The following is a 13,139-nucleotide window of genomic DNA, read 5'->3' on the forward strand; positions in this document are numbered from 1 at the left end:
TTTTCTGGCCTAGAAATTAGCCCCACCATTCCTAAATAAACTGTACTCAGTTCAGCAAATTAGGTTGGTTTATTTAGGTAGGAAGTCCTTTGCAATTAACATAGTTACAACATCCTGCTCTTAGAAATCCTTCAATCTTTTTAATCTTCACTTTTTAAACTCAGGAAATTTAAAGATATTATCTCCCTAGAACATTTTCTTTGTTTAATCCATTCCCTTTTACCACATCACTGGGGCCATTTAATGGTCGAGCACTTCAGGTTCTACCGTCAGCCCAACAATCCTTAAAATAAATCACCAGAGGCGGAGTAGCTACTAATGTGGACGCAGCGAGCATGTAATGCATGCGCACGACTATGCCACTTTCCTCGGCTGTAGCCATTTGTGACTGTACGCTGAATGTAAACGCTAGATTATGACACCTGCCTTCAGGCACTGTTTAATGACTACAATTGTTATTGTACTATTAGAGAATTTTAATGAGAGCTGTTCACAGTCATTTACCTACTTGCTGACTGGTGATCACACCATTTGCAGAGTTCTTTTAAAGGCTCTAATAATTTACCTTCTGCATTAAGTAGTATGCTAACCCTGATGCTAATCAAGCAAACGCCGGGAAACACCCCTGTTATTGAGAAATCAGTCCTAAAAGTGCATAAAAATGTTCTCTCTGTTTATTCAGCTCTTAAAACCTTTTGAACTTTGCAGACTGTGTGTGCAAAGGTGTTATTATTAAGCTTTTATTCATTCAGCACATTTCGCGGGCAGGAGCATAGCCGGGAATGAGGCAGCAGCTCGGCAAGGGTCCCAGGGGAGAACGGCGCACTTCCTGACATGCCATGCTGTCAAGGCACTGAAGCATTTAACAGCTTTTCATGCACTCAGATGGCAGCTTCTTTTAACCCCCTGCATCTGAAAAGGAGAGACGGGTGTTCCTTCCTTCTTTTATCAGATGTGGACGGCAGAGACCTTTGTGCTCATCTTTTCTCCATCGCTTTGCTGGTCGTCCTTCTTTCTTTATGTCCTCTCACCCCCTTTTTCTTCCCTTCTTCCTGGAAGTAATGGGGTGAAGTCTGGACTGCAGAGTCTGATGCATGGCTCGACTGATCTGGAACAATGGGGCACTTTAAAGCCATACCATCACACCTCAATGCGTTTGCAGGAGACATGGATGGGGGCAGGAGGGGCACAAGTGTGTGTGTGTGTGTGTGTGGATGCGGATGCATAATCCTGCAGGTGAAATAGGTGCTTATTCTGTTTAATATCAAACTCGGTATCCCCCTGTTTAAGGAAACGCATTTTTAATAGAAACATTGTAAACAGCACTAATAAGGTACTTGCATAAGTATTCACCCCTTGAATATTCCACATTTTTGACCTGGAATTTTTTGGGATTACAGTAAGTCATGAACCAACACACAATAGTAATTACGTAATAGTAAAATAGTAAAACGTAATAATGATAATAAAGTGGGGGGGTGGGGGGGGGGTCCTACATTTTTGCAATTTACTTACATTCATTCATTCATTCATTCATCTTCTACCGCTTATCCGAACTACCTCGGGTCACGGGGCAATTTACTTACAAATGTAAAAAAAAATGTCCTTGTTTCTCTGACTAATTCCCTCTTTACCTGCTCAAAGACTTTTGATTGATGGTAACGGTTGAACCATATTTCTTCCATATTTTAATAACGGATTTTGGAGGTTGGGAATTTTTTTTTTAACCAAACCTTTCTTTTCTACTAGACTTTTATAAGATCTAAAAATATTTTTCTAACGCTCCTTTTACCTTTTTTCGGTTTGTCTTTTTGAGATCATATTTTTAACACCATAAATAACCCAGGTTCAATTTATTTTCCATGAATTTTATTAGTATCACTATCCACTTATCATGTCAGCACTTATCCTGCGAGCGCACTACAGCCGTTTCTCTCTAGTAGTCCCTCACAGTGGTGCGTATTGCTTATGCCAATGCAGTCTCTCCCAGGCCCTTGTACAGTGTTGTTTAATATTTAATTACACTTCAGTAAATTGTTTCAGTCTTACTTTCTACGTTTATACAAGATACTGAACGTACTGTGATGGTGATGGTGCATACACTCATGCAATTATAGTGCCTAGATAGTCTTTTCCTCTTACACTCCGAATTGTTTACTGTCCTGACTATTGATTATTTACATCCTCTAACGCAAGACTTTTGTGGTTTTAATGAGAAGTGGGAAGAATTCATGTCAAAACGTGTCTTACAGTGTGTAATTACAGTAGAGCCCACAGGTTCTCATGTATATTTTTTCCAGGAGGCAGAAGCCTTGATTTTATTAAAACATGCTACAGAGTCTATCCAGTTGTTTGGTATTGAGTGTTTGTCTAATGGAAAATAGCTGGAAGAGGAGCTCAAAAAGTATGTCTGGCTTATACCAGTTGAGATTGGCATTTCTGCTTTGACCAGGAGAATATTTAGCATTTTACCAGGAGAATATTTTGCATTTCCAGGTTTGTATAGTGTGATTGGAATAAAAGTCAATTCACCACTGCATGCAAGCCTTAAGGGAAGAAACTGTATTAAGATTATATTACTGGAAAATTGAGGTGGAAACTGTCACCGGTTCTCTTACTGTCACTCCTTCATTTTATGGCGAGGTTGAAGCATCAGATATTACACCACAGGAAAGCTGGCAACCCCTGCTGTGGTCCAGGTGGACTGCGCTTCTGGCAATGCAAGGACCGAGGGTCTCATGAATAAATATATTCACGATCACATCAGAAACCAGAGAAAAAAGTGAACTTTATATGAGAATGTATATCCGACTATGTAAAAACTTTGGAGCAGTGTGGATGCACACATTCCTGCTAGAACTTGCTTGCCAGGAAGTGTGTACTGGTATAATGACCAGATTTTGGGGCACTTATTTCTATTATTTGTTTCAAATATGTCAGTTTTAGACTAACAACATCTAATCTCGCTAATGCACAATTATATCCGACTGCTCTTTATGTCAAGATGGCATGATTTATACAGTCTGATTAATTACAGACAGACTGGATAATGGTTGATTTTTTTGTTAACAGCACAGCAATCAACAATGCTGAAGGAGCGATAATACCATCCGGATCCATCCCAAAGACTATTATTTCACAATAACAGCTTGTCCTAAAATGCTTTATTTCTCTAAAGCCATGGCAATTCTTCTGACAGTAACACTTTTTATTAATTAAAGAATCTCACATCATACATTTTCTCCATTTTGTAGTTACAGTTAATCTTGTGAAACATTCAAGGAACAAATTAGCTCCTGTTACCACTTATTTTATAGAAGCTATAAACTGTCATTCCCTCATCAGCCTCTCTTCTTTTCTTTCTCTTGAAGTTAATTAAAATAAAAAAATGCAGCTTGTCATGTTGCTGAAAAACTGCAAGGTTTCTCTTAGTTGGAAAACTCAAAACCACTTCTTTACCACTTCATCACTTTTCTAAAAAGAAATGTTTATTTATAGAAAATTTCACCTTATCAGCATTTACACACATTTTTAACACTGCGTATTTAGAGTATTCAACCTTACAAGACTGTGTTTATTGTGTTGCTATGGAAATAATTAATCAACACTTTCTAAGAGAAGTAAATATACCCCACTTTGCTGTTGATCATTTTTTCCTCAGTTAACAGCACACAGAATAATGTTTTTGTTTTTTTTTCTACTTTATTTCCAGCTCATCCAAATGATGCAGTGCTGTGTGTTTTAGAGTGGACTACATCAGCCTTAACTCAAATATTCACATGACAAATAATTCAACCTCAACCGCTTGTAGAAAAGGTCGACTTAAGGCTCAGGGCCCTAAATTAAGGCCTTTTGACCTCAGCAACAACAAAAACATCAAAACAACAGCGTTGCCCAAAGGGCACAAGCCGAACTCACAGCGTTCAAAGAGTGTGTGTGTGTGTGTGTGTGTGTATACGTTCTCTCTGTTTTCCATGCCACTAGAGCCATTTTTCTGTGCTAAAGGGGCAGGATAGGAAGAAGCAGAACCAGCTTTGATATGGAAGGCGCCAGATTCCCCTGGTGCCACTGTTAACATCTGCATCTGTGTGGATCTTTGCCTCCGACATGCTGAGCAGGCTTTGTTGTCCTGTCAGTCAGAGTCAGCGGAGAATTCTGCCGTTGATCCGACTGGATGATAAACTTGTCAGAGTTCTTTCTTTTTTCTTCCTTCCTTTGTTATGTGATGTTTGGCTTGAACATGAACACCAGTAGTTATACTCCTAACATAAATGTATCCCTCCTACTCAGATCAGTCTTCTCTCCTGGACTGAACACTTCCTGTTTTTTTTTTCCTCAGTCTGCCTGGAAGTGGCTCACTTAAGGCAAACAACCACCGCAGCCTGTGATTTGTCTTCATTATTTTACACGTCGTAGTGGTTTATATCCAGTTGTAAACATTTTCAGGTGATCTCACTAAATCTAACGCGAGGCTTTACATATGAAGAATCTTTTAAAAAATTGTTTAATGCTATCTAACATTCTAGACAACTAATTACAGCTACAGTTGATTTGTTTTTTAACTATAGATAAAGTAATCAATTTGACAGAAAATCTTCATACAAGTATAGAAATCAAAATATATTTTTAAAAAGAAAAAGGTTTCATCTAATTAAATATGCTTACATTTTTATCCTAAAAAACATAAATGTAGTCCTTGGATGATGTTATAATTAAATCCTTTATTTTGCTGTGTATGCGCACTGTACCAGACTTACGGAACAACATTTTAGGGGAACATCATGTACTTATTGTTTATTTAAAACTGTTTTATGCTATTTTCAGAATAAAATAATGAAGCTTTGTAAGAGGTAGAATAAATATAAAGATAATATATAAAATATATGTCAGAATAATAACAATAATACACACACACACACACACACACACACACACACACACAAAGCCATTATGTAAGTAAGCAGAGCTTAAATGTTTCTCAAAAATGACCTTGTTTCAGATAAAAAAAAGCGTGCAGAAAAGTAGTGAACTGTTGCTACAGTTTAACAGAAGACGTGTCATACTGTAGTCATAGTATGTCCAGTAAAATTTGCTTAACTATAATAGATTTAGCAGGAGACCTACCCAAAAACTGCATGTAGTATTTTGCCTTAATAACCATATTCTTGAAATGTATTCCTGTTCCATTTAGTATCCATGTCCACTGGTGCTATCTCACACACCGTAAAACACAGACGAGTGGAGCGACACATAGTAAAAAGTCAGAGTGTGGTATTTACTAAATATATAAATATATTCCCTTGGAATCCCACTTAACCAATTGACTGGAATGAACTGTTTTATAAAAATTCTTATCATGCATACATCTGTCTAAGAGCTTCTCGATCCCAGGATCAGCGGAATGGCTGCCATCCTCATTTCCACAGCTGGGTGTGCAGCAGTGTTCATGTTGAAGCCGAATTCCCAAGTTCCCTGTGTTTGTATAGTGTTTCTCAGCATTTCTCCAGTGGCTCTGGTTTATCAGTATACTGCTCACTATGACACTGCTGTGTGACTGATCCAGCCACCGAGAGTGAATGAGTATCAGAGGACGAAAGGAAATAAAATCACTGGCTAAATTATTGCATGATTGCCTATTTCCCAAAAGACAGGGCATCATTTGGTGAAAGACATTTAATAATTACATTTAGTACCCGTGTCAGACGCATGCAATTCACCACACTAATGGGCCAGCTAGGTACAGCACGGCCCCATGGGTCTGAGCAGAACATGGTGTAGCCAGACAACACAATGTTGGGGTGTGTGTGTGTATGTGTGTGTGTGTGTGTGTGTGTGTGTGTGTGTGTGTGTGTGTATGTGTATAGGTGTTTCTGTGATAGTGAATGAAAGGAGAGCACAGCAGTGTGAGTGTGTGGAGATGAAGTGGCAGTAAGTGCAACCCAAAGGGGAAAAGCACTTCAGCGGCAGTTTAATACACCAGGCCGGGGATTTGGCAGTCAGCCACACAGCAATTGTTTACCTTTTTGCTCACTGACTGCATCTGTTCTGTTTTGTAAACGGTACTAAACTATCCGGCCATAAACACTGGAATCAATAACAACTGTTTGGGGATTTCCTTCCCTCCCCATGTTGTTCTCTTTTTCCCCCTTTGCACTCTCCCTCTTTTCTTGTGCTATTTTTAATGCCATAAATCTCCCACACTCTCTTTCTCTTTCTCTTTCACTCTCTCAATGTGTCACACACACAAACACACAGACACACACAGACACAGCATGTAAAGAAACAGAAAAGAAAACAAAAAAGTACATTCATTAAAATAAAAAGATGGCATGTTGTGTTTTATAAATGTTTATGGATATAAAATAAATTCTAACGTTAGACTAGCATAGAATAACTTTTCTGAATATGATTGTAGTTGTAGTTCAGTACTCAGCTCAGATTCTGCTCAGCACTGAGAGAGGAGTTTGCTGTGTTCTATGCTGTAATATTTAATAATATGGTTCTAGATAAACAGTGTCTCTGTTTCCTCTCTTTGTTTTTTTTTTGGTCTGTAGGTGTTATTGGTCCTCATATTTTCTTTTGTATTGATGTATCTGTGTGGTTGTTAAATTTATAGTTACAGCCAGATTTGAATCAGTGTTAATATTTTGTGGAATTTGGATCTGATTGCGTAGAAGGCTCTGCTTTTTGTCTGGCCGAGTTAAAGCTTCAGCACTCAGGGTTGTGTGGAGTTTAGGGTATGATGTTATGTACAAATGTGACGTTATTAGTCTTTTACTCTTTTCTAGAAGACCATGACACTTGTTTTCTTATGGTTTACTTCTGTACCATTTATGACAACAGTCCTCTGGGATGAACAGGTTCTAGTGTAGGGGGACAGCAGGACTAAATCATCTGTATAGAGCAGGAACTTCACCACTGTGTTGTTAACCAGTCACCATAATTACATACTGGATTACTGTTTAACTGCAATAATAACAATAACAAAGTATTTTAAACAACACGTGCAATAACGGAAATTTTAAAAACGTGCAATATCACCTGTGTGCAATATGTCTGTTAGCGTAATTACTTACTCGTGGTCTCTTTTTTCTTTTTTGTATTTATACATTGTGTTGTGTATATACTGTATACTATATTATGTCTTTATTTATATATATACAGTATCTGCATTTCTTTCTCTTTGCTGCTGTAACAGAGAAATTTCCCCATTGTGAGACAAATAAAGGTATATCTTATCTTATCTTATCTTATCTTATCTTATCTTATCTTATCTTATCTTATCTTATCTTATCTATCTTATCATCTTATCATCTTATCATCTTATCTTAAAGTTGGGATGTGGGGCTGAAAGTTTCTCCAGCATTGCAGCTAAATTGTTGATAAGGGGCTACTTGAACATCTCTTATTCTGAATATTTTTATTTTGACAAGCACTTTCCTTAGTAGCTCATGGCCTCAAAATGCAATTTTTACAGCATATCTTTTCTACCTCACACTAATCCATCTCCTCCTGGCACTTATATCACTGCTTTCTTTATACTTTATCTTAGAGCCTTGCCCTTTTATTGACCCCTGGCATGGTACTGGCTTGTCTTCCCTTTGCTGACCGTAAATGACACGACTGGCTGCTTTCGGCACGGTGGCCACCTCCTCTCCATCACCATGTTGTAATAACCCCCATTACGTTGCCAGTGCCTGGGCCATCCATTCCCACACAGGCTACTTAGAGTTAGCAATGAGAGTGCTAGTTTAATAAGCCATTAATGGATGAGCCAATAAATAGCAAGGCTATGGCTGTGTGAGAACAAGACAAGCCAGCATGACAGCAGGCTATTAAACATGAAGGTGAGATGCCAGGGCTAAGTGTGAGTTAGTGTCGACAAGGCAGATGACCTGAGCTCAAGGGTAGGGCTGGTGGAGCTCGAGCCAAACACATACATTATAAAGATACAGGAATGAACACGGCTGAAGGGATTCAGGTTTCATAAAAGGATTCATATATGCCAAAAGAATAGAGAGACAAAAGACTGATAAAGAGGAGTGTTATTCTCTGTTATATTACTGATGAAGCGTTAGTTCATCTTATCAACATTTTGTAAAGCCTTTTCTGTTTAAACATTGTCTCCAAAATATTGCCAAAACAAATTAAATCCTGTGGTTATATATTTTTTCCCCCAAAAAATGATTAGTACCATTCATAATTCATTAATACATTTGTATCCCCCCCCCCCCAGATAAGCAGCATTAACACTGTATACATAACACTACATAACCCTGTGTAATTTGACTAGTATTCATGTCCTAAAATCACCTCATATTATTATAATTAGTGTAATTTCACTCAAAGGTATGACAAAGCAATTACGTGCGTTAATATAGACTGTAGAAAATCATGTAGAATCACTGTAGAAAGTCATGCCTTAACCCCTGGTAAGAGCAACTTTATGTAGCCACAGTCTGTATCCACTCTGGATAATGTCTCTGGTGATGTAGTATAATGTGTTTGTGGCCTCAAAAAAAATGAAGAAAGCCCTTGGCCAACATATTATCTAATAGCCTTGAAAAAAATAAAACATTAGACCACAGCTAGAATCTTCATTTTCTGTGTGTTTTGCTAGCATTAGTTATATACCAGATTTTTTTTATACTACATTATGCCGTACTGCAATTTTCTGATTCTTGAACTATTGTCTAACATCCTTTCAAGCTAGTTTATATGTTTAATGAAAAAAGTTCCAACCAAGAGCCGACCGACATCCTCGATTTGTGTGTGCAGTGCAGGTAGTCGGTGTCAAACCATTGAGGAGTGCGTTACATTTAAACAAGCAAATTTATAAAAGTATTTTTTTCTCCTTTTTTAATTTCTTTATCTGGATAAGTGAAAAGACGAAAGAAATAAAAAAATGCCAGTGACCTTTATATCAACTGCTGAATGACCCTGCTTTAAAAAAAATGCTGTGATTTTTAGATAAAAAAAATATCCTTACTCCAGATTTCCTTGACCGCACATGAGCTAGTAATGACCCACTGCTAATATTTAGGCAAACATAAACGCCAGGACTAAAGAAATCAGGTGTAAATAAGACCGCAGTAGAAAAACTGCAGATCTGTGAACCTGAATAGAAGACTGCATTGTTGAGTAAGGCTCTTAAACTTCATCTGCTTAGCTCTGCTCTTGACCTGTATACTGGATAAAGCATCATTCATTCATTCATTCATTCATTTTCTACCGCTTAACCGAGCTACCTCGGGTCACGGGGAGCCTGTGCCTGTCTCAGGCGTCATTGGGCATCAAGGCAGGATACACCCTGGACGGAGTGCCAACCCATCGCAGGGCACACACACACTCTCATTCACTCACGCACTCACACGCTACGGACAATTTTTCCAGAGATGCCAATCAACCTACCATGCATGTCTTTGGACCGGGGGAGGAAACCGGAGTACCCGGAGGAAACCCACGAGGCACGGGGAGAACATGCAAACTCCACACACACAAGGTGGAGGCGGGAATCGAACCCGCAACCCTGGAGGTGTGAGGCAAACGTGCTAACCACTAAGCCACCGTGCCCCCGGATAAAGCATCAGTTTCAGATAAATAAATATTAATACAACTATACAGCTTTAGCAATGCAGTTATCAGAGTAGAGAATTTAAATGGTGTCTAAGCCATTTACAGTTAGTGTTACCATTTATGACTGCATTCAGTGTGTTAGTCAGACCACGGCACTGCACATACTGCTTTATTAAGTGCTTCACAGAGATGCTGAGCATTGTTTAGATGAAATGCGTCATTAGATGGAAACGGCATTCACCCGCTGTAGCTCGTTGCCTTTACGTCTAGATGAATTCACTCGGGGACATGTAGTAAGTGAAGCAGCTGGATAAACCTTCACATATTCAATGTATAATGCAATATGTGTGCCAATGTGTATGATAATGGAGCAGACAGAGCTCCACTGTTGTTATTGTTGAGGTTCATTTTGTAGCTCATGGTACTGGTGGGCTAGAGAAGCTTGCCATGCATTCATGCAACCTTTTTCCATACACTGCTCCACGGCTTCTCCTGGTCCCTTTGGAACCCATTAATAAAACACTGGAGAGCTGAGATGATTACACACACACATACACACACACCACACACACAAATGCATACAAAAAGACACATATAATAACAAACGAGGTGCCCACTAGACAGCTGCTAGGTTCAACTTCTGCATCAGAATAATCACCTAGACTGACATGCAAAAGAGACAGAGAGGGGTAAAAACACAAATAAAGATATTTATAGCTCCCTTATCTCTTATCCCAGCATGCCTGATTAAACCAAAGGGAACAAGGGAATAAGTATGTTGTCATATTGTCAGATTTGGTCTAACAATGTGACAAAATGACATTAGAATCCAGAGGCAATCATGTTTCAGTTATTGGGTCTGCTTCCCTACCCCCATCCCCTCTCAATCCTCACCACACTTCATCATCCTCAAGTTTTTCACTTCTGTTAATGCCTCCGTTATCCACTTTAACTTCTGTTAATGCCCGACTTTATCCCCAACGCCTTTTCTGTTAGCACAGCTCATTTAAAAGCACATACAAAAAAGCGAGTTTGTCTGAGCTTTGGAGGAAACAGCTTGGCTGTCCTCGCCAGTCCCATTCTTCTGCTTTAATGCGGAACATCCCCCGGGTCATGGCATGGGCAGCCTCAGGGATGCAAAAGCAATATTAAAGACAGGGGTCATTTTCGGGTGAGCTAAGAAAAGTTTGTGCCATTAGAACAGGCTTTTTGAATGAGAAATTTTCAAGGGAACTGGTGAAGCTGTGTGGAGCTGTGAGTAAGAGTGTGTGTGGGGGGTCTGTAAGGGGTAAGATTGAGTCCAAATACCAGGACTGCCAAAGTCACTGCGCAGATCTTAAGCAAAACCATTAATATTAACCTCTGATGCTTGGCTTGTACCATTTCTTAATTTTTTGTTGCTTTGGATAAAACAGGTATTTTTAGTTTAATTTTGAAACATATCTTGGATGGTTGATTCCTATTGTACACTGGTGTTGTGGTTGAAAGCTGAAATATTCTTTTTTCATGAGAACAATATTTGTATGAGCTCATTTAGTGATTCAAGACTATCATTATTCACATTAATCACGTTAAGCTGTCATTACTATTATGATATTATTATTCAGGTCTAATGTTACCTGTGATGCAGTGTTGTAATGTAACGGAGTACAAATACTTCGTTACTGTACTTAAGTAGAAATTTCACATATCTGTACTTTACTTCGCTATTTAAATTTATGTCAACTTTCACTTTGACTCCACTACATTTCCTAGATAAAATGTATACTTTTACTCCGATATATTTCCACTAAGCATCTTCGTTACTCGTTACTACAAAATAAAATCAGAAGAAATGTGTGCAACTGCAATAAGGGAGGTTTGGCGAATCACTGCTCCTAGATTGCATTACGCTCCACACGCTCTACGGTGAAGCACAGACACGTGCAGCGTGCACGCGCAGTCAGAGCTGGAGACATTTAACTATAACGTTAGTCGGCGGAAAGCCGCAAAGACGGCAACCAAAAGCAGTGAAATGTCTCTATTCTTATTACCAGAGTTGTAGCACAAACAAAATATTAATGCAAGCAATCCATTCAATACTAAATAAAAAATAACATTTATTGATTTGGTCTTTGTCTTGTGAATATTTTTTTATTAATGACTGCATTCATTGGACACCCTGTTTGTAGAGAATGCACACATGCATGAACTGATCTGATTCAAGAGTGGCATCATTACATCATGCATAAAATTTTGGTGTCCACTTTTTCCATTTAATAATACCATAACTTTTGGCTTACTATGTAGTCATATAATATATAATATAAAACTCTTCTTGTTTTAAATTCTCACTGAGGGCTAAAAACCCTAAAGATGAAACCCTAGAACCTCTTATGCCTACCGAAAATCACTATAATATTCGAAAATGTAACTTTCACTTCTACCAAAGTCTTTTTCTAGTACGATACTTGTACTTTTACTCAAGTATTGCTTTCTAGTACTTTATACAACACTGCTGTGATCTATAGATTCTATATGTTTCTGGATCTGTACAAGAGGGGTGAACATAATTGATGGGTTGGAATGGGTGTTTGGACAGTTGGAATGTTAGGTTGCTTTATTAGGTGTTTGATTGGATAGTTGCTTGAATGGATGAATAGGTGAATAGTTGGTTGGTTGGATGGTTAGATGGTTGGTTGGTTGAATGAACAGTTGGTTGATCGCTTAGTTGGTTGGGAGATTAGAATGTTTGTTTGTTTGGTTAATGGATTGAGACTTTCTTAGGTCATTCTGTGTACATTTATATGAGTAGGATTTTTTTTACATCAATTATTCAGAATGGTTTCAAATGACATTTCATATTTTTATAAATGTCTGTAAAATGTGCCATGTTAAATGTGTATGTGAAATGTGCCATGTCTGTAAAATGTTCCATGTTTGATGTCTGTAAAATGTACCATGTGAAATGTGTAAATATTTCAGTGGCACTTCTATAATACTGTCAACGTTTGTTAAAAAATTGAAAATTGCATTGTTCTGTAAAGACATTGTTGTGAGGTTTCAATAGAAAAACTGAAAAGTATTTAGGGATGCTAGATGAACTGTTCCTTAGTGACCTCTAATGTTGTGTCCAACTGCAGCTCCTCAAGGTTCTCCCCAAACGAACAAGCATTTTTCCCTGACTTCGGAGCAGCTGAGAGGCCTGGTCCAGCTGGCCTACACAATGCTGCAGCTGGAGCACCGAGTGGAAGATCTGGCAGCTGAGCTGGGCGTCCTCAACTGTGCTGGAGAATCAAGTGGTGTTAAAGGTACAGTTTAGGATGTCATATTGTTTCCCAGAAGTACGCAAACAACACCAATTTAAGTATATCATGAACACAAATGTTCTTATTAAGATTTTATGAAGGAATTAAAGATTTGAAATAACATTTGATTGATTATAAGATGAATTACTTTGCATCTCATGGAATTTCACAGCTCTTATGTGAATGGATTTTTACTGATCTCTGTTTGGTAAGATATTTTTAACATAGAGTTTTAGCAGCACAATGCTAAACTTTCAGGTGATCTTTGAGAGCTGC

General features: G+C 38.3%; 1 protein-coding gene across 1 annotated transcript in view; it reads left to right on the forward strand.

The window, feature by feature from the left end:
• Positions 1 to 13,139, forward strand: part of kiaa0825 (KIAA0825 ortholog) — a 131,998-nt gene that overhangs the window by 13,102 nt on the left and 105,757 nt on the right. Inside the window, exon 5 of the mRNA XM_060884382.1 lies at positions 12,699 to 12,866. Coding sequence (XP_060740365.1) covers positions 12,699 to 12,866 — 168 coding nt within the window. The remainder of the gene's footprint in view (positions 1 to 12,698; positions 12,867 to 13,139) is intronic.

Source organism: Tachysurus vachellii, chromosome 12 (assembly GCF_030014155.1).
Source record: "Tachysurus vachellii isolate PV-2020 chromosome 12, HZAU_Pvac_v1, whole genome shotgun sequence".
In the NCBI taxonomy this organism is placed as follows: domain Eukaryota; kingdom Metazoa; phylum Chordata; class Actinopteri; order Siluriformes; family Bagridae; genus Tachysurus; species Tachysurus vachellii.